The following is a 20,402-nucleotide window of genomic DNA, read 5'->3' on the forward strand; positions in this document are numbered from 1 at the left end:
CAAAAAATGCCTCTATTTTTGTCTGTTTCCGTGGATGAACGAGACTTTTGCTGAAGAGTACTACGCGTTTACGACAACGAGAACCGAACTGATGCAACGAATAAGAACTTTATCCCATTATTATAATACTTGCAATAGCTTTTTGAGTTGGAAATTCTCGGTTCTCATCTAAAAGCAGATTAAAAGCAAGTACAATGCCAGTTGCAATGCCCATGTCAGAATTTAGCATTGAAAAAAAGTAGCTTATGCTCATTGCCATGCTTAGTTATTATCGATATATTGGAAAACTATACAGTTGGGTGAAACAGCACTTGGACCCGTTGAGTTTTGGCAAGAATACGGTGCATGAAAAAGACCTTAAAAGCTTCATGAATTAGATATTCAAAGCCTAAGATCAAGCTTCGCGTGGATTGTTCAGTCAGCAAACATTCTTTGAATTCTAAGCAAAAGCATATAACAAAACACTTCACGGAATGTATATAAAGTATGAATCGAACACAATTCAGCACGTGCTTGAGCAAAAAAAAACTCATTCATTCTATGCGAAAGAGCCGTATACAAGACCTCTTAAAGTCCGTATACACCAAATGTTTCACAACATAAACATGAATTGGCTACTTATGGTCGGCAACATGAACCGTATGTTCTTAAATTCCAAAGATTTTTTCTTTCAAGACTCCCTCTGAAATCATAACATATCACCTCCTTGGGGTCAAAAATTAATGGGCCTTTCCAGTGTACATAAAGAAGTCCAATTTTTTAATCATTTAGTATGGGTCAAGCAAGCATTATTGCTCCCATCAAAATCTTCCCTCTCCAGGCTCTTGCGTTTGCACCAACACAAGTAATCAGGAATTAGCCCATCATTTCCAATAATCCATTTATGCTCAGCAACATCGCCCAATGTCATCCGTAGTTCTGGCTCTGCAGAACACAAAGTTCAATTGAGAACAATAAAATGATGGGCCTCCAAACTAAAATTAGGATGACAGAAATTTGTGAGCAGGGAAAGGAAGAGCAAAACATAACAAATTGAAATGGAATATAGTTATGTCCAGGAAAAGTTGAATACCATATACCTTTGCAAAGTAATCCTTCTATCAAGTTCTTCAACTGGGGGTTAATGTCATCTGGAAGAACTAAAGGATCATTCACTATCTGGGTAAGGAAGAAAACAGCATGCTCAGATTTCTGTGGTATAGGCTAAAAACATCATAACATGAATTTTACATAATATTATTAGAGTAAGAAGTTGATATATGACTTACTTTGTCATAAGTGTCTTGAAGTGTGTCACCGAGAAATGGGTATTCACCCAATATCATACAGTACAAAGTAACTCCTACCGCCCACGTGTCTGAAGCTTTACCATGATAAGTAAGGCCTGAGTGATGTCAACAAACAAAACTGTAGTGAGAATGTGGACTTTCATAGAGTCCATGGAGCAAAATATTTTGCAAGCTTGAAAAGAAATCTGTAACCTAAACAACACTCTGGTGCAGTGAAAACAGGGGTTCCAGGTGATCGACGAAGTTCATCATTACCATCCTGCAACATGAAACCAAAGTATCAATTCCATATTAGTTGCTTGGATATATCTTAGTACACATGTAATGTAATATCTCCAATATATCACAGGAAGAAATGTGGAAGGGGTAAGTAAATGTACTCGGGGATGTAGAAAACATTAATTAGATCAAAATATAAACCCTATGATTGACTAATCATTTTGAGGAAAAATCCCAACTTCCTAGGCCTTTACCACCACCCTTGGATTAGCTAAATTCTTCTATTATAACTTTTATACCATTTGTTAGAAGAAAAATTTTATGTGTTTATAGTCAAATTCAAATTTACCGTGTCATGGTGAAGTTAGAATCGCGTGAATTTGCACAGACATGATATTAGCATGATCAAGCAAATATTAACAAGAGGATTATATAAATTATGTAATTAAAGCATTAATGACTTTCAACTTTCAAGTGAAGTAATGACAAGATACATCCACCAGCTTTCATATTTTTCAACCAATCATGTTTCAGTTTCACACAGGAAAAATTTACCATGATTGCCATGCTGTACATATCAATTTTCACACAAAAGATAATTCCAGAGGCTCAAAGTAAACTCACTATCTCTAATCTCATTTAAGTACCACTAAGTTCAGTAATTCCATTACCTCAAAGGCCTGGCTGACACTGAAATCCCCTATCTTTACTGTGCCATGACGAGTAATCAACAGATTGTCAGGTTTTATATCTCCATGCACTATATTCTGCTTTCAAACAAATGAATATAGAATCATCAGTGTCATAGTCAAACAATTTTAAAGAATGTAACATGAATGACCTGGGCATCTATAATAAATGATATGTAGTTTATAAAGTTTTTAAAGCATGCATAACTACTATCATGTATTTCCTTGATATACAAAAACGTACTTCAGACAACTTTAGACATATACCATAAATATTAACAACTGCATATAGACAAACAAAACTAGTCATAAGAGTGCAAAGGATAGTGCACATTAACCTACAAGTTACACAAGCAAAAAATTGTTTCAGTGTCTACTTTGGTTATTCAATTCATTAAAATGTGAAATAAATCAACTACAATAACTATGAAAACTATAGGCGCGTGTGTGCATGGGTGTGAGAGAGGACTGAGACAACATTAATCGCAAAAAAGATTGGTTGAGAGACAATACATGAGCATGAAGATAGGTTAATCCCGAGACTATATCACGCAAGTATTTCCTAGCAGTCTCTTCACCTAATGCACAAGGACGACCTGAACCCTCACAAACCCATTTGCCTTCCACATATTCAAGTACTGAAGAAGTAAACATTAGCAGTTAAGCAAAAGAACTTACTGAAGATTCTTATTCAAACTGGAGGCTCAAATACATATATAGCAATTTCAGGATAAGCAGTCATCACAAAATAACAAAACCAAGAAGCAGCTAGCCATGAGTACCCATGTAGAAGTCATCCGACTCTGGGTCATCAATCACCTCAATTAGATTGACTATATTAGGATGTTCCAGCATTTTCATTATAAGTACCTGAAAATAAAGTATTTGTATCTAATAAAAATACTGCAGGGACAGCAAAAAAACAAGTTAAACAACGTAATAACTCACAAAATGAACAACCTAGGACACGAAATCAATCATAGACCCGTGGCATAAGAAAAAAAAAAAAGTCATAATAGATTGCAAAACATTGGCAAAAAAATATTTCTATTTTCTAAAACTGACCTATATGCATGCGATGGTATAAAAAGAATTGCAGATGACAATATATTCCAAAGGAACAGTAAACATCTTGGAGATGCAAATTAAGTAGTAGTTTCATAGACTGTCAGTGGATATAAAAACTGCCAAATGAAACCTGACCTTGAAATGCCTATATTGTTCATCCAAAAGAAGCATAAAATAGAAAGAAATTATACCTCACGTAGAACATCAGTCATGGCAGTCTCAGAAGGTGCAACTCGAAGCTTCTGTAAATGAGACTTATGAAAGGCCTGCGGTTCAAAAGAGTTAACCTCAGTAAATGACCAGCTGAGCCCTATCTTGTGACAATAACATAGCACACATGCACCTCGCAGTGAGCCTTTGATTAGTTTTTATGTTCTTTTCAGTCTCCCAATGTAAAACAGTTGGCAATTTCTCAGTCACACTAGCTAGTCTAACACTCCTCTCATGTCACACATTCAAATTATCAGGAACAGTGACTACTGCCCTGTTACAAATGCTGCTATTAAGAAGTAATCTGCCAGCTCACACCAAAATGTGTCCTTACCTTAATTGCATAATGCTTTTCATCGACAGAACTTCGATAAAGAGCCTGCAATGCATATCAGGAAAGGGGCTCAGGAAAGCGGATCCATTGAGAACAGAGAAAGCATAATTTCACGAACACTGCTTACCACTTTGCCATAGCTTCCAGAACCAATTTTATACTCTCGAATGTACTCATTTATCATCTTGTTCCCATTTTCATCCTGAGGGGATGAAAAAGTTCAAATGAAGGTTGTTATTAAAATATTAAAAAAAAAACCCATTATTACAATAAAGAGGTTTTGCCTGAATACAAATAACCATTCAGATAGGCTTAGACACACTTAAAAGACAAGCAAGTCAACACCAAAACTAACACTTAAAATTTATGGTTGCAAGTGAAGTAACATAGAACAAAGCAATAATAGGAAGTCTGGATACCATAAAGTTATCAAAATACAATAATTTCAGTTTTCACCAATAATGAACTCACGATCACATGCATACCGAAACTAGCCAACCAGGTCTTGACATTTCATTACAAACTGAACGAAACTTTATAGCAAAAACAAAAAAGCTACTCCTACAGTACCTCTGAGCGAACAAGTTTGTAAGTTTCCTTGACAGGAAACGGCCTACAAATCATGCCATTTTCTGCTCTAAAGTTCAAGATTTCCTTGGAACGGTTGTGTTGAGTTAGCATCTCATTTTCATCTCCACTGGCGGTGTTACTTGTACCCTCACTATACGAGGTCTCATCACCTTCAGTTTCTCCATCCAATAATAGCCCCTGGGACAGAAAATTGCTGATGCTACGTTTAGCCCCTCGTCGTTTTGTTTTTTTAATGAAGCCGAAGCAACCCCAGCAGCCAATCATCTTGGAAAATGAAAAACTCCTATATTCTCCCATCACAGCATCAACCTGACTCACCTCAAATGGCCAAAGCAAATGCCCTAATAACTAAGTTCTCTCTCTGCTGACCCTGCAAATTGTTTTCTTTCTCATCAAATGGTTGAAAAGCCAAAACTGCATGGATTACGCACGAAACAAGATTACCTGATACGAGAGGAAGATAAGGGCCTCAAGCCCTCTTTAACATTGCTATTCTAAAGGATGCCACTCAGCTAGATGCAGAAAACGCCTAGAGAAATTAAACCCACTACGATTCACACCCAACATTGTGATAACTCCAGTTTATAACAAATGTTGCAGGCTCAGCCCACAACTCACCACCAATAATTCGTTGACCTTTTGCATAAACAGGAACAGGAAAAGATTAAAAATTAAAAATTAAAAGGTAAAACTAAAATAAAAGTTACCCTCTATTTAAATAATATTGAACATTGGGGAAAAAGAGAAAATAGACAAAGTTGCAGATAGAACACCTGCTTCAGACGCCATCAAAGAGAAACGTCAACAACAGAGAATATTATAATAGAAAACTCAGCAATTTACCTCCTTTTTTTTTTCAAGGGGAAAAATCAGAAAATGGAAGAACCCTATCTCTGCGGCTCCAAAAGCCAGAAATTCCAGCACGAATTGATGGCCTTTGGAGTAAGACTTGGAACCCTAATTCCAAAATTCAAGCGAGACCCCGGAAGCCGATGGAAGGAAACGAAAACCCAATTGCAATTGCGATTGCGAACGGGGAGGAAAAAGCGTTGGAAGGAGGAATGGGAATGCAGAAAAACCCTAGGTGGAAGAAATCAATTGCTAAGGAACGAGAGAGAGAGAGAGAGACCAAAATAATACGGCGAAATGTGGAAGGGCGAAGCTGAAAAAACCGAGCGGTTGCATAGAAATTAAAAAAAAAAAGATTCTATAAAAGTTCAATTTTTAGGAGGAATCGAACAATGGTAACAGGTTGGCCACGTTGGGATCGCTCATTTTCAAACTATTAATACAAATTGTATAACTGTTTCTAGCGTACGATTACCCTGATATCTCATTATTAGACTCACTCCCTATAAATGCCATTTTATAGCTAAAATAAAATATTAATACATTATTATATAATTCATTGTTCGTATACTTAATATTAATGAAATAGAAATAAAATCTTTTGTTAAATCTGTTGTTTTAGTAAATGCTGGAATAGGATCGTTCAATTACAGAAATCAAAAAGTTTTTGTTAGGGTGATTAGTTTTAGTAACCTTTTCATGTTTTATAATCAAAGTTTGGTTTTAAAAAGTTGATGCTAAGATATTATTTGTTATCTAATAATAAGCGAAGTTTCAACTATTTGTTAAGTTTGTTATGCAGGAATCATATCAAAACCTTAAATTTATTGACGTTGTGGCATAAAAAATTCGATGTTCTCTCAACCATTTGCTCAATACTGATATCAATCATGACAAAGAAGACATAGTCTTCATGAATGAATTGTTGACATGCTGTGTAATTCGATTTCTGCTTTGCGGGGTATTTGTAACCCCTATCCAAGACAAACGCAGGGCCTACCACAATGTTTCCCATGGAAAATTGGTAACAACTTTCTCAAAATCTTATAGTGGTCTCATGCACTAAAGTTTTGCCGTTATTCCTCAATAATGGAAATTTCAATTTGTCTGAAAAGGCTCGCAATTTCTTGATGACACATTAAATGTTGAATTGATTTACGAAGTAGCACTTGGAGAAGCATTGGGTTGATTCGTATTGATCAAACTCTATGAATTTAGGAAGCTTTACATCCTTTTCCAATTGAGTCAAATTTTACCATACAATAACCTCAATCAATACAAGAGTTGGGAGAACGTTATCTTGCAAGTTTGGAACCAACCATTCTTTTCAGTTAAAAACAAAAAATAAAAATACCATTTATCACGATTCTTACATCAGCCTAAGACTTTTCTTTTATTGCAAGTGAGACTAGATTGCTTCAATTGACAATTTTTTCCTGGATATTTCTAGAGTACAATTCTACTTTGGCATAGAAGGAAGCATTTCAACCAAGAGTTTGAAGCACTTGGGAAGTACTCTTGAAGCAACATGTTTGTCTATGCACAAGTAGCTTCAACAGCTAAACTCTTTGCCACTCCTCTACAAGGGTCTCCAAATTTGTCAGTTGATACACCAACACTACATCTGCTTGATCCAATGCAGGCCTGTTTTAAGATCATTTGAGTTAGCTTAAACCGAAGTGAAACATATCAAAGTAACTGGGGAAGGAGGAAGCTAGATAACACCTTCTGCACAATGGATAGAGCCTTGTTGCTGCTGCAGCGTCCATGGTAGAAGTTTCCACAGGTTCCAAGGGGTGTTCCATAGCTTGCAAATTTAATGGAAGAGATGACCTGGTTATGATGAGGGCACTTGAGTGACAGTACAGGCCCTACTTTTCTTCCTGATTCTGTATCTGAGTTCCACAATTCTACAGGTGGTGGGTGAGAATCAGATACATGTGCACACAAACTTTCTATCTGTTTTGTAGCAAAAGATATTTGTGTTGGATCACCACCACTTTCCTCAAACAATACAAGTGTGTTTCCATCTGGTTTCAACCATGACCGCGGTACATGGTATCTGCAGGATTAGTGTCTCAGTGACATCATAAACTCAAGATTATTCTTATTTGTCAACTTCTCTCATTTATGATATCTAACACTTACAATGACTGTGATGGTTTCCCACAATTCTTGCGACATTTGGATGCGTCATAGTGTCCTCTATAATTGCATGAGTCCGTGCAACCAGCATTTGAAGAGACATATGTAGGCCAGTATCTCCCAATGCTTTGTCCATTCACCCAAGCCTCACCTTTTCCCATCCCAGTGAAGTCAATTGCAACTGGGTTATTGCCAGATGGAGCAGCAATGCTTGTCTAATCCAACATGTACTACATTAGTTAGTAGCAAATATTTTCCTACAGTGGCATTCCCTTAATTTTAATTGTTATGTACCATCGCAACTTGATGATAACAGTTGTAGACACTGCTGAAAACGAAAATAAGGTTACCTTGTACCAAGTCAGTGGTTGGTTCTTAGGAAGGGTAGATTGTGAATTCCACTGTCCAGAACTTCCACTAGACAGACCTAATTCTTCACCTTTGAGGCCAACCTGTATCAAGAAAATTAAGACCGCGTTCTATGACTTAACCAAAAAGGAAATATGGAAATTTAATTGACGTAATTTCTAAATCTTCAGGTTCTTGAAATAAAGAATCTATACTTGGTTTCTTTTTGCATATGAACTTACTGATTTATAAAATCACAGGTGGCAAAAGAGAAAATCAATGTGACATAGACATAAACGTTTTGGATAAATTTAAGTATTGCATGAACCTTATCAGTGCTTACTTGATGAAGTTATAGAAAGGAGAACGAGTAGTCTTTAACCAAAGCAAAGGCTTACCTGATATGTCCACTTCTCAGAGGCGAGATCGAGAGTGTTGCCATTCTTCAAACCTTTCAATATCACTGGACCAGTGATCCCCGCTCCCCATGTGTCAAAAAATGCTCCATAGTTCTGATGCGTATATGGTTCAATTAGCCAATTTAGTAATGAGATAAACCACTGGTTGAGTAAGCTACATCATGTGGAATAGAAACCAACAAGCCAATGCATAATTGCATACTATAAACAACAATTCCTCTTTTATAAATGCTTATATAAACTATAGTCAGAAAAGCTGAACCTGAAGGCCCACAGTTAAACTCAGGAGATCAATTGTATTCTTTCCAGCCACTAGTGTGACAGGGATGTCCACGTTGAGCTTAGATTTGCCACTGTTGCCTGCTTGACTCCCTGATAATTTTTTCATAATAATTTTAGTCAATTCAAGAGCTTAATTTAAAGAATGAACTCTGAGTGACTGTAACTGATCTTATGTTCTTACTTGATTTCAAATTAACCTTGATTTTATTTTCCCACATCTTTAAAGCGATTCAAAATTTTCATGACAAGCGGTGCCCAAAATTACAATTCTATTAGAACTGTGTTTCCTTTTCTACACACGAGGCAAGTACTAAATGTTCCATGTAATTTTGGTGATTTGATTTTTATCTGCGTGATCTATACAAGGACACACAAATGCATAAAACATAGGAACACATGAATATTTAGGAAGAACATGTGGAGATGCAAAATTATTCAGAGATATGATCAGTTGTCATTGCTTTATTTTTCTATTTACCTGCAAGCTTCCCATTGATGAAAGCATGAAGGGAATGACCAAGTGATTCAATGTGAAGGACAGCTTGGGAACCAGCATCATCCTTGAGATCAATGCTTTAAAAAAACCACAAGAAACATGTTATAAAGGAGCAAAGAATTATAGGTCAGACTAAATATATTTCAACCTTGGATGGCTATATCTACCTTAACGAGTACCACAAGTAATCACTTTTATCAGCTGTTGTATTTATTTGCTCCAGTAATCCAATTTGTGAGAATGCATTGGCCTTTGAAATACCCACTGGTTCACTTATCCAACTCCATCCTGAACTAGAAGCTTCTAAAGAACCAATACCTTCTTTTGAAGACTCAGCTGTGAAGCTTGAAATTGCAGATGCAGAATTAATCTGCCAGACAAAAATGTTATTTTACTACATGCTCCGTACTTCTTGGACTAGAAAATAACAGAAAAGATCTTGACTAGAAAGATAAATCACAAAACAAATGTTAATTACACTTTCAAATTAACTCCACTCAATTAAACTATCCATTTTTTACTGAGACAACAACTAACACCGCATTTATTGTCCAGGAACCACCCATTAGTGAAACCACATAAACATGATCTGAAGTTGGTGAGTCAAACCTTTGCAGTATTAAGCACTACATTCTTGCAGTCTGGTAAGATGCTCACAGACCATGCAGGCAAGTGATATGAATTGCCACTGAAATTGACTGTTACATCAGATGTGGTGCCCACATTGGCAAGGAAGGCCGCACATACAGATCCTGTCTTGTAAACTGCAGCCTGGGGTTTAGATAATAAAAGATACATTATGGAGAGACTAACTCATAAAGCACATAAAACATAGAAGGTAATGCAGAAAGATAAACAGACAGCACCATTAAGCAGCATTTTACCGCAAACAATAAAAAGCATCACTGAAGAAATTGCAAAGGAGGTAACCAGAGAAATCTACAACAATGACCCATTGTACTGACCGTATGTCAAAATTCCACTCTATGCAGGGCATTTTCCAGGGAAAGAAACTCTCAAATTTGATAAACTAGGAGAATTTCAGACCCATAATAAGTTTATCCTATCCAGAAATTCTATCCTAAGACATCGAGAAATATGCTTTAGATGGACCAAAATTTTTAATACAAAACACTTAATAGTTATACCTCTAGGTTTGGACCGAGGGATGTAATTGTTGGATCAGTAGCTACTAATGCTTCTTCACAAAGCTTTATGGCTTTATGAACATCTTTAAGGTGGCCCCACTTAGGCTGTCTAATAATTCCTGCAACATACAATAAAGATTTTGAAAAACCCGCACAAAACTGTCAAGTGTAAGTTGTCATATGTAAACAACTAATAAACTGAGCATACAGTACTGTTTATTTATCTTCTTCAATGCATATGGAATATAAAGGTTGAAAGAAAGCATACCATACTCATCAATTGGTGCATCATAATCGTAACTTGTAGCAATGAAAGGGCCACCAGAAGTTCGGTCAAAGTTGGTCCCTCCATGGTACTGTTTCAAAGCAAGCAATCAAAATGGTGACATTATCAGCTCATTTCCTCTTAGTGAGGGTTGATCTTTTTTGTTTTCTCTTGAAGTATCATATAACGTAAGCCATTTGCATTACCATATAGTAATTTTGAAATGTTCCTCCTCGCTGGAAAAAGCGTGCCACGGCAAATGCAAGATCTTCCACAGGTCTGTAAGGAACGGAACCACCAAATGAAAGAAACCTACCATTCCAAAGAATTCAAATGATTAAAAATAAAAAAAAGGCAGAACGTGATATGAGATACAAAACCAATCAGATCACATTTCGAGGGTCATTGAAATAACTAAATGATTTAAATAGAAAAGGACGCTAACCATCCACTCCAATTCTCAGTCCACATTTTTGGTTTTGTGTTAGAGTTTGGTGTAAATTGATCGCAGTAAAATCCATTGCATGTATTAATCTGCGGGTGGTTACAGTAAAAGTCAAGAAAAATGAATATTGTTCTTTTCAGCAACACAAACAATCTAGTAAATCTAGTAAAACACAAACCATGAACACTTAATGTTGACATAAAAAGTAGCAAACTTACAATTGGATCTGGAGCATTTGCTTGCTGGCACATGACCCAGGGAACCCCTGTGTCAAGAGATGTAGCCATTGTTGCTGCCCAATTGATGTACGATTTACCAGCAGAACCGTAGGCCGAATCAATGTTTCCATACTCATTTTCAATCTGGCATGGCAAAATACAAATATTCTCATATTAACAAGTATAAGCTTTTAGCCGAAAAAAAAATCTAGAAAATATAATAATTTATAACTGATTCAACATCTAGATGTTAACAATTTCTTTTAAAAAAGAAAACACAACACAAAAACTGACGGTGTATTGAACAAAAAAAAAAAAAAAACCATTTTTTATTAAATTAAAAAAAAAACCTGAGATAAAATAACAGGTCCTCCCTGTGATGCATATAGTTTCTCTTGCTTGATCATATCCACAATTTTAGCAGTGAATCGCTTCATTTCTACCTGAAGACAGAGTTTTATTGCAAGTGAACTCGGATCCATGAACTATAGCATGAAGCAGAAGGATGAGGGTTACCTTGAAAGGTTCATTATCAGTTCGAAACTTAATTCCCGGAATAAAGTGCAGCCAAAGAGGGAAACCACTGTTGAGAAGTTAAAGCCCTCGATTAAACTTGAATGCCACTCGTAAAGAAAACACAGAAAGGACCAAACTTTACCCATAGTTCCATTCAGCACACACGTATGGACCAATCCTAAGATGAACATATAGACCCGCTGCAGCCACTGTCTGCACGAATTTCACCAAGTCCTTTCTGCCATCAAAATCATACTGCCAATAGCCCAATACCCATTTGATGTTCACCGATCAGCGTTTTCATTCAAAACCAGAAAAACAGAAGTATTGAGCATTTCATGCTTTCAATTCAACTATCATGTTCTATACTCACAAATGCAATGCTGAAAGTCATAGACTCATTAGAGTATGAAAAACAAAAGGGAAAAGAACCTGGCCTCGAACTGGTTCGTGTATATTCCAAAAAACATAGGTCTCAATCACATCAAGTCCTCCATCTTTGGATTTCTGAATAAGGTCTGGCCACATCTGCAACAACAAATCCTTACCCTCTTTAAGTTCATTACTTCAGAGAGAGAGAGAGAGAGAGAGAGAGAGACCTCTGGAGTACAACGAGGATAATGAATAGAACCAGAGATGAGAACCCTGCGCTTGCCATCAATGAGCAATGCTCTGTGATCATACTGCACATTGGCGCAAAACAACGTGGGCGCATAAATGCCGAGGAACCAAAGCAGAACCAACACAATCTGGGTCGTTCTCATGGCCTTTTTGGGTTCTACAGAACAAAGAGAACCGAACAAAACCCACAAGAGAAGGAAGGGACTTTTTCAGAGCCAAAGTGGCAACAAATAATGGGGTTGCCTTGCCTTGTTAAACTTGCTTCTCTGTGTTTCAGATGCGGGGGAAATGTAATTATGAATGAAATGATGTTGCTTAGTGAACATAAAAAAAAGACTTGGAAAGAGGGAAGGGAATCAAGTGTATGAAGAGAAGAAGAAGAAGAGTGAAGAGTAGAGCTAAGGAGCTATATACGTGTGAACAGGTGTCAGGACAAAAAAAAAAAAGGTTGTCGGTGATGTTGTCGTGTTCCTCTGTTCGTTTCAATGGTGGAGGCTAAAGCAGAGTGGAAAATGGTATTTCTTGAAACAAGAGAAGTGAGATGTGGCAATGATGGAATATATGATATGACTTTGGCCAATAATGTGATGAGTTCCTCAATGCCCAGATTTGGCACATCGACAGTAAGACATGGCTATGGACTACGGAGTCGGTTTGGTAGGGGAGACAGACATAAACACAGGCCAGCAGCTGTAACGACCAATAACATGTTTCACACATATAGGCCGTACTTACCTCAATCTTCTTATAACTAATTATAATTGTTCTTCATTTTAAGTAATTGATAATAATTACTACTTATAATAACTTAATAAATATTTTTAATAAAAATTTATTAGTTTTAATTTTTTTATTTTGTTTAAACTGAAGATATTTTCACTAGAATTGACGAATAAAGATCTATTATATATTCCTTAGTTAAGTGGCAATGTATCACAACGGAGCCGGCCAACTGCTAACTACTTACTTCACCCGCATTACACCCATAATTATTACTACTTTTAATTTTTTATATTTTAATAAATTATTTATTTTTATTGTTATTATATAAATTAATGAATTATTATTATCTACAATTTTTTTAATAATTAATATACGTTTACTAGAAGATAATATACAAGTGAGATATTAATTAAAAAAGCAATAGATAAAGAAAATAAATAGAAAAATAAGTATTTTTTTTTATAAAACCGAGTACAAATATTTTTAAAATAACAAAAAAATACTAGAAATGTAATTACTTATTATTACGAAAAATCTAAAGATATTCATTTTAAAATTTGAAAAAAATACATTACTAATTCGAAAAGTTGAAAAAAAGAAGAAGAATAGCACATATTATTATTTGTAAACGACTAAAAATTGAGAGATTGAAGTATTATGAAAACTGTGTGTGTGTGTTTTTGGATAGAATGATAGATTAATAAAATAATGGGTGATTACTTATTAAACGATGGATTTTATTTTTCTACTGTAACGTGGGCTCCCAACATGGGAAAAAATTGTCCTCATAGAGAATAGACGTGACATTTACAGAATGTGACATTTCGTTGGAGTAAATGCATAGCAGAATTCAATGGTTGATTACTTACTTCAATTTCATCTTTCCCACCTAAATGACAAATGAGTGCCTCCTTTTCTTTTTCCTTCTTTTTCTTTTCCTCTTTCTTTTTCTCAGAAACTTTAAAAGATTTATTACTTAACCCTCTATTTAGATAGCTTTTACCTAAATAAAAGGCAATTGTTGATAATAGGTTGCCTTAACTCCAATTTTAATGGATGGGGAATTTCAAAAGTTAGAAAATTTTAAAATATAAAAAATGTGAATATATCTTTTATTTTTATTTCAATAATCATAATTCGACGCAATTTCACCATGAAATAATTTAATTATTAACGATTTATTGTTTGATTAATCTTTTTTGTACTGCTTGATTTGCTTTTTATTATTATAGTTTTAAAAGATTAAATTGTAAATATTAACGTTAGACAAAAGTTATACTAACAAAATAAGGCTAATTAACAAAAAATTATTAGTAAATATTGTTTTTTAATATTTGTAATTTTGAAAATAATTTATTAGTAGAAGCAAAATAAAGGAGTATATAATATAACTAAAAAGGTGACAAAACATGAAAATATAAATAAGATATAGTTTAAGGGCTAATTAACGAGGTATATGAAGAATAAACAAAAGAATAAACTCGGTAGCCATGCATGTCATCAATTGTGATGGTGGAATCATTCAACAATTACAATATCATTCTTTATAAAATAAAATAAAGTTCCATTGAAATCGTGTTTGATTGGTAGGGGAATTGTTCAAAAGTTTAGTAACCCATGCATAGCCAGCAATGCGACGTGCATGGAATATTCTCTAACTCGAATTTGTAAGCGATAATGAAAGAGATTAACTTGCAAAGTCTTTGATTTATTAGCTCTACCGTAAGATAACAAACTTGAACATGGATTAGTATTTCCTAACATCAAGTTATTCGGGTTGATACTTCACTTTTACATGCACCTAAAAAACACGTGAGGGACCATGAAAGCAACACAATGCGTAACACTCGCCCACAACAATTGAAGAAACTTGGCCATTGACAATCGATTCTCACTTCTTATTCATCACTAATGTTTGATTTTGCTACATTCAGAACTATAGTTTATACGTAAGACAAGGAAGAAATTAGATTTCCCAATTTCAAAGTGAGTTCACAACGTACGTGAAAAGTTATAATTACCGATTCAAAATCCATCAATTAAAATTTGAGGAAGATATATCTAAATTTTAAGACATATTTTATTAATTTTTAATTAACCAATTTTACTTTGTATTTCTTAAATTGTATATAACTCTTATTTTAAAAGTGTTAAATCTCAAATAACCGCTTTGATCTTGATGACATAATTTTTAAAAGTTTATTTTTCTGAGTTAAAACTTTGAATCAAAAGCTGTATAAAATAAACTTGATGAAAATAAAGTTGAATAAAAATTCACAGTTAAACGAATTAAATTAACATACGTAACATTTAATTTATAAGAGATAGAAAAAATTAAACAGAGGTGTATCTTTCAAAAAGGTTATACAGTAGCATCTTGACCATGGAGTTCTCAACTCCAACTAGCCTTCTAGAGAATGGGCGGTGCATGAAAAATTTAACTTTCGCTTTATTTACCTCAGATTTTGCTCGACAAAGAAAAAGTCAATGATATCATGATACATTAATGCAATTGCGGAGGTTAAAAGTGTAAATGAATGCCAGTGGAAAATCATGGACACTAATATTTTTCTTATGTGCTCCAACTTTTCAATATTAGAGAAGTACAAGATGTGGGTTCGTTTTCTATATGGCAAAATGCATTTTCATGACTTAAATGCCTGTTCCATCGAGGATGAAACGCATTTACAAGATGTAGCAGTTGTCATTTTCCTTCTTTAATTCTGCTTTTTCTTCATTAATGTTAGTGCTAATTAGAAGATGCTGATACTGTCTTAGGTTGCGTTTGATGCACGTTCTATTTATAGTAAGGTGCAAATCTTATCTTGTGTTTAATGGAGCAGCCAAACTTTTGCTGACTATAAAATAACCACAAGAAGTTCATTTCAGTTTCAGTTATGTTTTTACTTTCAAGAAATATGGCATAGTTTTATATATTTTTTTTGTCTGGGACCCATATTTTTTTTTTTCCAGCATTTGAGGTTGATGGCATGCTTTCATTACCTTTTTTTCTTCTTTTTTCAGAAAAAGATATTCATGGTGAGTAAACATTAAGCAAGTGAACCTAGCATGGATGCTAATGCGCTTGCAATGAGTATCACGTGACAGAACTGCATTGCTTATACATTTGTAGGTTTTAGACTTTGATGATTGAATAATATAGTATCATCATATCGAAAAAAATTATTTATTAAATTTAATTATGATGAATTTTTATTGAATAAAATTTGTCTTTTTTTTTTCATACGATAATATTATACTATTTAACAACATGAAATATCAAATTAGTAGGTTGTAAAAAGTTAAATTTCATTTGTTAAACAAAATATGTTGGCCGGATATTAAATTGCTATGGCCGCAACATTCTGATTGTGGTAGCTGCAGCAACTGTATTAGAGGGTGATTACAGATTCCATTGATTGCAGTTAGCAACAAGTGAGAACCTTAATTTGGAAATTTAATTTCGCCTGTAATTAGGAAAGAAGATTATTCAGAAACCAGACCCTCTGTCTCCAAAAACTAGGAAGAATTGTTTGGAGCCACCATACTGGATATTCTGAAGAGTCACAATTGATAACCCATGCACACACAAGTAGAAGCTTGTGACCGAATTTCATTTTATATGAACCCCTTTTTAATTAAAATGAAGTGCCTGTGAAGTGTGAACCCTGTTTTTCATGATTATGACAAAAGTGGATCATTTCCTATTCCTGAATTATAGGACATTTCATATGTCCAATAATGATGAGTACTTAGTACTCATATATTACATGATAAACTTGAGTCATTCTCCCTTTAATTGTAATCATATTTTAATATTCAAGAATAAAAGGAGGGAGAGTCAACTCTATCTCTTCCTCACTCATACCCCCAAAACAACCATAACTTCAGCAGGCTTTTACAAGTCCAGGAAAAGATAAATAAATATCCATGAATGAGTTTCCTTAGTTGAACAGTCAAGATCAAGTCAAAATAAGTATTTGTTGCGTTAGTTTTAGGTATCTAATTATTGTGAATGAATCCTCTCTATTCCTAAGCAAATGGACACTTGCGGATTAAAAATTTTAAATGTATTGTAACAATTTTGATGGTTAGATTAGAAAATTAAAAAAAAAAAAAGGTCTAAACTCTTGCTATATTACTAGTTATTATTAACTTGTGATGTGTTAAGGGGAGGGAAACACGAGTGTAATTTTTACGTATAACAGAATTGAAATTTTGCTCCTTATATTTTATCTTCTTCTAACTTATCAACTTATCACTGAGCTATCATGCATGATCTGTTACTAATTTTAATATTGGTTGTTCAAGCTTTCAAATCATGTCAACCTCGACCACATTGGTTTATGGGGCGATGGCCCTGTACATACCATCGGCTTGGAGCTCCACAATTAGTGAGTTTAAATTATAAATATGAGTTGTCTCTAATAAAATTAAGATATTGTATTAAAATTATATTAATTTCTTAATCATTTTTTAAAATAAAATCTCATTAATGTACCAAGATAGACAAACTCTCGAAAGAAGCATTTAACAATTAGCTAGCTAGCACTTCCTTCTTTGAACATACAGGACAAGGAGTGGATAAATTTTCTCAATTAAAGCAAAAGGCATAATCATAAAGATGACCCACTAGCATTGAACACCGAGCAAGTAGCAATGCATTATGCATCGTAGGTTAGAGGCAAACATCCATGGGGGGATTGATCAAGAACCCAACTCATCACCCAACTCAAATTGTCATTAAACTTCCTCAAACTGGCAAAATAAAAAAAAAAGGGACTTGTTCCTTAAGACATCAGCAAGCACTTGATTCTCTTACCTATTTCAGAACAATTTCAGCATACAAGTAAATGCTACGCAATCATGCTCATCTTTTTCTGCCCGCACACACCCACTTGAGATCCCACTGTTTTCCTGCCTTCTCAAGCAAAATCCAACTGGCTACTACAGAACTATCTCTCCATTGACACACCACCTTTCAATAATATCCAAGCAGATAATTAATACTAACATAACAGCTAAGGTTTGCTAACTAAACATTTCACCTACCATCAACATAATCCCTTTGAATCCTCAATAAATAATTCACTCCTTCCCTCACTCCCACATCAAGTACCACTCTTCCATCCTCTCCTTGAACAACTACACCCTCACTTGCTACAAGTGAACTAAAAGATGGTAACAATGAAGCATTCTCTCCTCTCTCTCTCTCTTCTTGTAATGGTTCTCTTCTACTCCACCATCACTTCAGCTCAAACCCCCGCCCCATCACCTTCATCAGCTCCCACAGACATAATCAGAATCCTCAAAAAAGCTGGTGGATTCACCACTCTAATCCGTCTACTGACCACAACCCAAGTGGCAACCCAGATAAATGCCCAACTGCTCAACTCAAACAATGGATTAACATTGTTTGCACCTAACGACAATGCCTTTTCAAGCCTCAAACCTGGCTTCCTCAACTCACTAAATGATCAACAGAAGAACGAGATGATCCAGTTCCACGAGTTACCCACATTTGTTTCCATCTCAAACTTTGACACTTTGAGCAATCCAGTGAGAACACAAGCTGGTGATGACTCGGATAGGTTGGCATTGAACATAACAAGTTCAGGAAACCAAGTGAACTTAACCACCGGGGTTGTTAACGCCACAGTTGGTGGTAGTGTATATTCTGATCATCAACTTGCGATTTATCAAGTGGACAAGGTGCTTCTTCCAAGGGACTTTTTCGTTCCTAAGCCTCCACCACCGGCTCCTTCACCAGAAAAAGCTAAGGCTTCTGCGAAGAAAGCTACAGAAGGTCCTGCATCTGCTGCGGATAATGACTCTTCTGACGCGAGTTTGAAACAGAAGGAGAATGCCGTGTGGGTAGTGACTGTTGCAGCGGCTGCAGTTGTGGGAGCATCGTTTTCATTGTGACAATGAAAGCTTTTCAACACGTTACCAACTATGTGCATGAACTATGGTACTTTGGGGTCCAATGTTGTTGTGCTTCGTTAATTTCTACCTTTGATTGGATTAAAGAGGAATCGTGAAAGCTTTGGTAGCTCTTTCCAATGATTCCTTTCTTTTCATTTATTTTCCCCCCACTCTTTTTACGAATGGAGTCAGTCTGTGGTGAAAATTGCATTAGATTTTTAAGGCTTTTCTTTTTCTTCCTTTCTTTATTTGTTCATATCTTATGCTATATTGAGAATTTTGTGTTCTCTTGTAAGTTGCAATTAAAAAACTTTCACGTTTCAATAGAAAATACGACAAAAGTTTGTTTTTTTTTTTTTTTACGAAATTGATTATTTTTATCCTTCCATTTTTAGTGAGTACCTTTTATCTAGAAGTAGCTGGAAACTCATATGCTAGTACACTTGCCCTGTATGCCCCATCTCCATGAAAGTCTTAGCCAGTGCTTCTTTCCGCCTTCCAACTTAATAGATTCTCTCTATCTCTATTTCACTTTCACGGGTGAGTATTAAAACGCCATAGGAAAAGAAAGGGGTTAGCTCTTAGCTCGCTGGTAGTACTGATACAATCAATATGTACACACATATTAGTAAACTAAAAAGCAGAAAGATCCTTTCAAAAGGGGGTTGGATACTCACACTCGGGAACTTTTCCCAATCTCTCTTCAAACTTACCTTTTCATTAAGGTTAGAACCTTCCTAAAATTCTGGAGTTTCCAGCTATGCCGCACTCTCAAATCCACTCATAAAAGCATAGCGAGAGATACTTCTGATTCTTTCTTTTCTTCCTCAGTTGTCGAGGAGTCAGCCTTTCATTAAAAGTAATTTTACGTTGAACATTTTTCAGGTGAAAATTTAGTAGACCCAACTTTAGTATTTTTAGTTTATTTTTTTTATAAGTAGCAAAATTGATGCTTAGATACTAATCATTTGGGTAGGGTGTGACAAAGAAGAAAGAAACAACGTAAAAGGAAATAAAGTAGTAATGAGAAATTTTAGGACTGGCTTGTTTTAGAAAAGTTTTTTTATAATTAAAAATAATATTTTATTTTCATTTTTTTAGAAAATTTATACAAGAAATAAAAAAATTATTTTATTTTTGTTATAAATCTTTAAAATAGGGAAAAAACGAAAAATAAAGATGAGAAATATTATAATCACGGTTCCATTTAAAAAAAAATTACTTTACCTTGAGACACCATCTTTCCGTAGAAGCGAGAAAGAATTTTAGACCATGGCATTTACCCCTTTTTTCATTGGATCTTGATTGCTACACACAATAAATAAATAAATAAATAAAAATAAAAGAATACTGAGACCACACACACAAAAACTACAAACAATAAAACTGTAGCTAAGTCCTTATAATCAATTTAAAGCTATTTATAGAGACCAAAAACTCGTTTAAATTTGTATATGACTACATTAAAAACACAACATATGTAAGTGAATTTAGCACGTATATTTCTGTAAAATAGATGTAATAGACGTATGTCATTATTTTATTTTAATTTTAATCTTTTACTTTTCCAAAACTTCTATTAAATTCAAATATTATAAATAA

The 20,402-nt window shown here is 34.7% G+C and overlaps 3 protein-coding genes across 8 annotated transcripts; 1 reads left to right on the forward strand and 2 right to left on the reverse strand.

The window, feature by feature from the left end:
• Window positions 1-457: 457 nt before the first annotated feature.
• On the reverse strand, window positions 458-5,738 carry LOC113855267 (serine/threonine-protein kinase GRIK1-like). Of its 4 annotated transcripts, XM_027486835.1 has the most exons (14): window positions 5,244-5,685; window positions 4,845-5,036; window positions 4,604-4,770; window positions 4,380-4,549; window positions 3,937-4,011; window positions 3,810-3,854; window positions 3,457-3,531; window positions 2,980-3,067; window positions 2,711-2,835; window positions 2,180-2,275; window positions 1,482-1,548; window positions 1,269-1,384; window positions 1,080-1,158; window positions 482-924 (listed from the first exon to the last, which is right to left on the reverse strand). In XM_027486835.1, the coding sequence occupies exons 3-14, from the start codon at window positions 4,695-4,697 to the stop codon at window positions 764-766; spliced, it is 1,191 nt and encodes a 396-aa protein (XP_027342636.1). In that variant the 5' UTR covers window positions 4,698-4,770; window positions 4,845-5,036; window positions 5,244-5,685; the 3' UTR covers window positions 482-763. The 4 variants fall into 4 exon arrangements, 3 of the variants coding, with proteins under 3 accessions (XP_027342634.1, XP_027342635.1, XP_027342636.1); XM_027486833.1 differs by having other exon boundaries at window positions 458-924; window positions 4,380-4,770; window positions 5,244-5,738; XM_027486834.1 differs by having other exon boundaries at window positions 459-924; window positions 4,380-4,761; window positions 5,244-5,684.
• Window positions 5,739-6,447: 709 nt separating this feature from the next.
• On the reverse strand, window positions 6,448-12,867 carry LOC113855266 (beta-galactosidase 8-like). 3 transcript variants are annotated; one of them, XM_027486830.1, is made up of 19 exons: window positions 12,131-12,867; window positions 11,964-12,059; window positions 11,674-11,786; window positions 11,532-11,598; window positions 11,366-11,458; window positions 11,016-11,159; window positions 10,798-10,886; window positions 10,559-10,664; window positions 10,356-10,443; window positions 10,088-10,206; window positions 9,549-9,710; window positions 9,107-9,309; window positions 8,922-9,016; window positions 8,424-8,533; window positions 8,141-8,254; window positions 7,745-7,846; window positions 7,398-7,609; window positions 6,975-7,311; window positions 6,448-6,893 (listed from the first exon to the last, which is right to left on the reverse strand). In XM_027486830.1, the coding sequence occupies exons 1-19, from the start codon at window positions 12,293-12,295 to the stop codon at window positions 6,786-6,788; spliced, it is 2,523 nt and encodes an 840-aa protein (XP_027342631.1). In that variant the 5' UTR covers window positions 12,296-12,867; the 3' UTR covers window positions 6,448-6,785. The 3 variants fall into 3 exon arrangements, with proteins under 3 accessions (XP_027342631.1, XP_027342633.1, XP_027342632.1); XM_027486831.1 differs by having other exon boundaries at window positions 6,491-6,893; window positions 8,424-8,524; window positions 12,131-12,424; XM_027486832.1 differs by lacking the exon at window positions 12,131-12,867 and having other exon boundaries at window positions 11,905-12,030.
• Window positions 12,868-18,000: 5,133 nt separating this feature from the next.
• On the forward strand, window positions 18,001-18,965 carry LOC113855268 (fasciclin-like arabinogalactan protein 12). Its single transcript, XM_027486836.1, has one exon. It carries the CDS (start codon window positions 18,054-18,056, stop codon window positions 18,798-18,800), a length of 747 nt encoding a protein of 248 aa, XP_027342637.1. The 5' UTR covers window positions 18,001-18,053; the 3' UTR covers window positions 18,801-18,965.
• Window positions 18,966-20,402: the final 1,437 nt, after the last annotated feature.

This window comes from Abrus precatorius, unplaced genomic scaffold, assembly GCF_003935025.1.
Source record: "Abrus precatorius isolate BTA unplaced genomic scaffold, Abrus_2018 Scaffold11, whole genome shotgun sequence".
NCBI classification, from domain to species: domain Eukaryota; kingdom Viridiplantae; phylum Streptophyta; class Magnoliopsida; order Fabales; family Fabaceae; genus Abrus; species Abrus precatorius.

Coding starts and splice junctions, on each gene's coding strand:
- LOC113855266 (XM_027486830.1), bottom strand. CDS start 12,295: ATGAGAACGACCCAGATTGTGTTGGTTCTGCTTTGGTTCCTCGGCATT. Junction 9,017..9,106: donor TACTTGTGGTACTCGTTAAG/GTAGATATAGCC, acceptor GTTTTTTTAAAG/CATTGATCTCAAGGATGATG. Junction 7,610..7,744: donor AACCACTGACTTGGTACAAG/GTAACCTTATTT, acceptor ATGTTGGATTAG/ACAAGCATTGCTGCTCCATC.
- LOC113855267 (XM_027486833.1), bottom strand. CDS start 4,697: ATGGGAGAATATAGGAGTTTTTCATTTTCCAAGATGATTGGCTGCTGG. Junction 3,855..3,936: donor CTGGAAGCTATGGCAAAGTG/GTAAGCAGTGTT, acceptor TATGCATTGCAG/GCTCTTTATCGAAGTTCTGT. Junction 2,836..2,979: donor GTCGGATGACTTCTACATGG/GTACTCATGGCT, acceptor TTACTTCTTCAG/TACTTGAATATGTGGAAGGC.
- LOC113855268 (XM_027486836.1), top strand. CDS start 18,054: ATGGTAACAATGAAGCATTCTCTCCTCTCTCTCTCTCTTCTTGTAATG.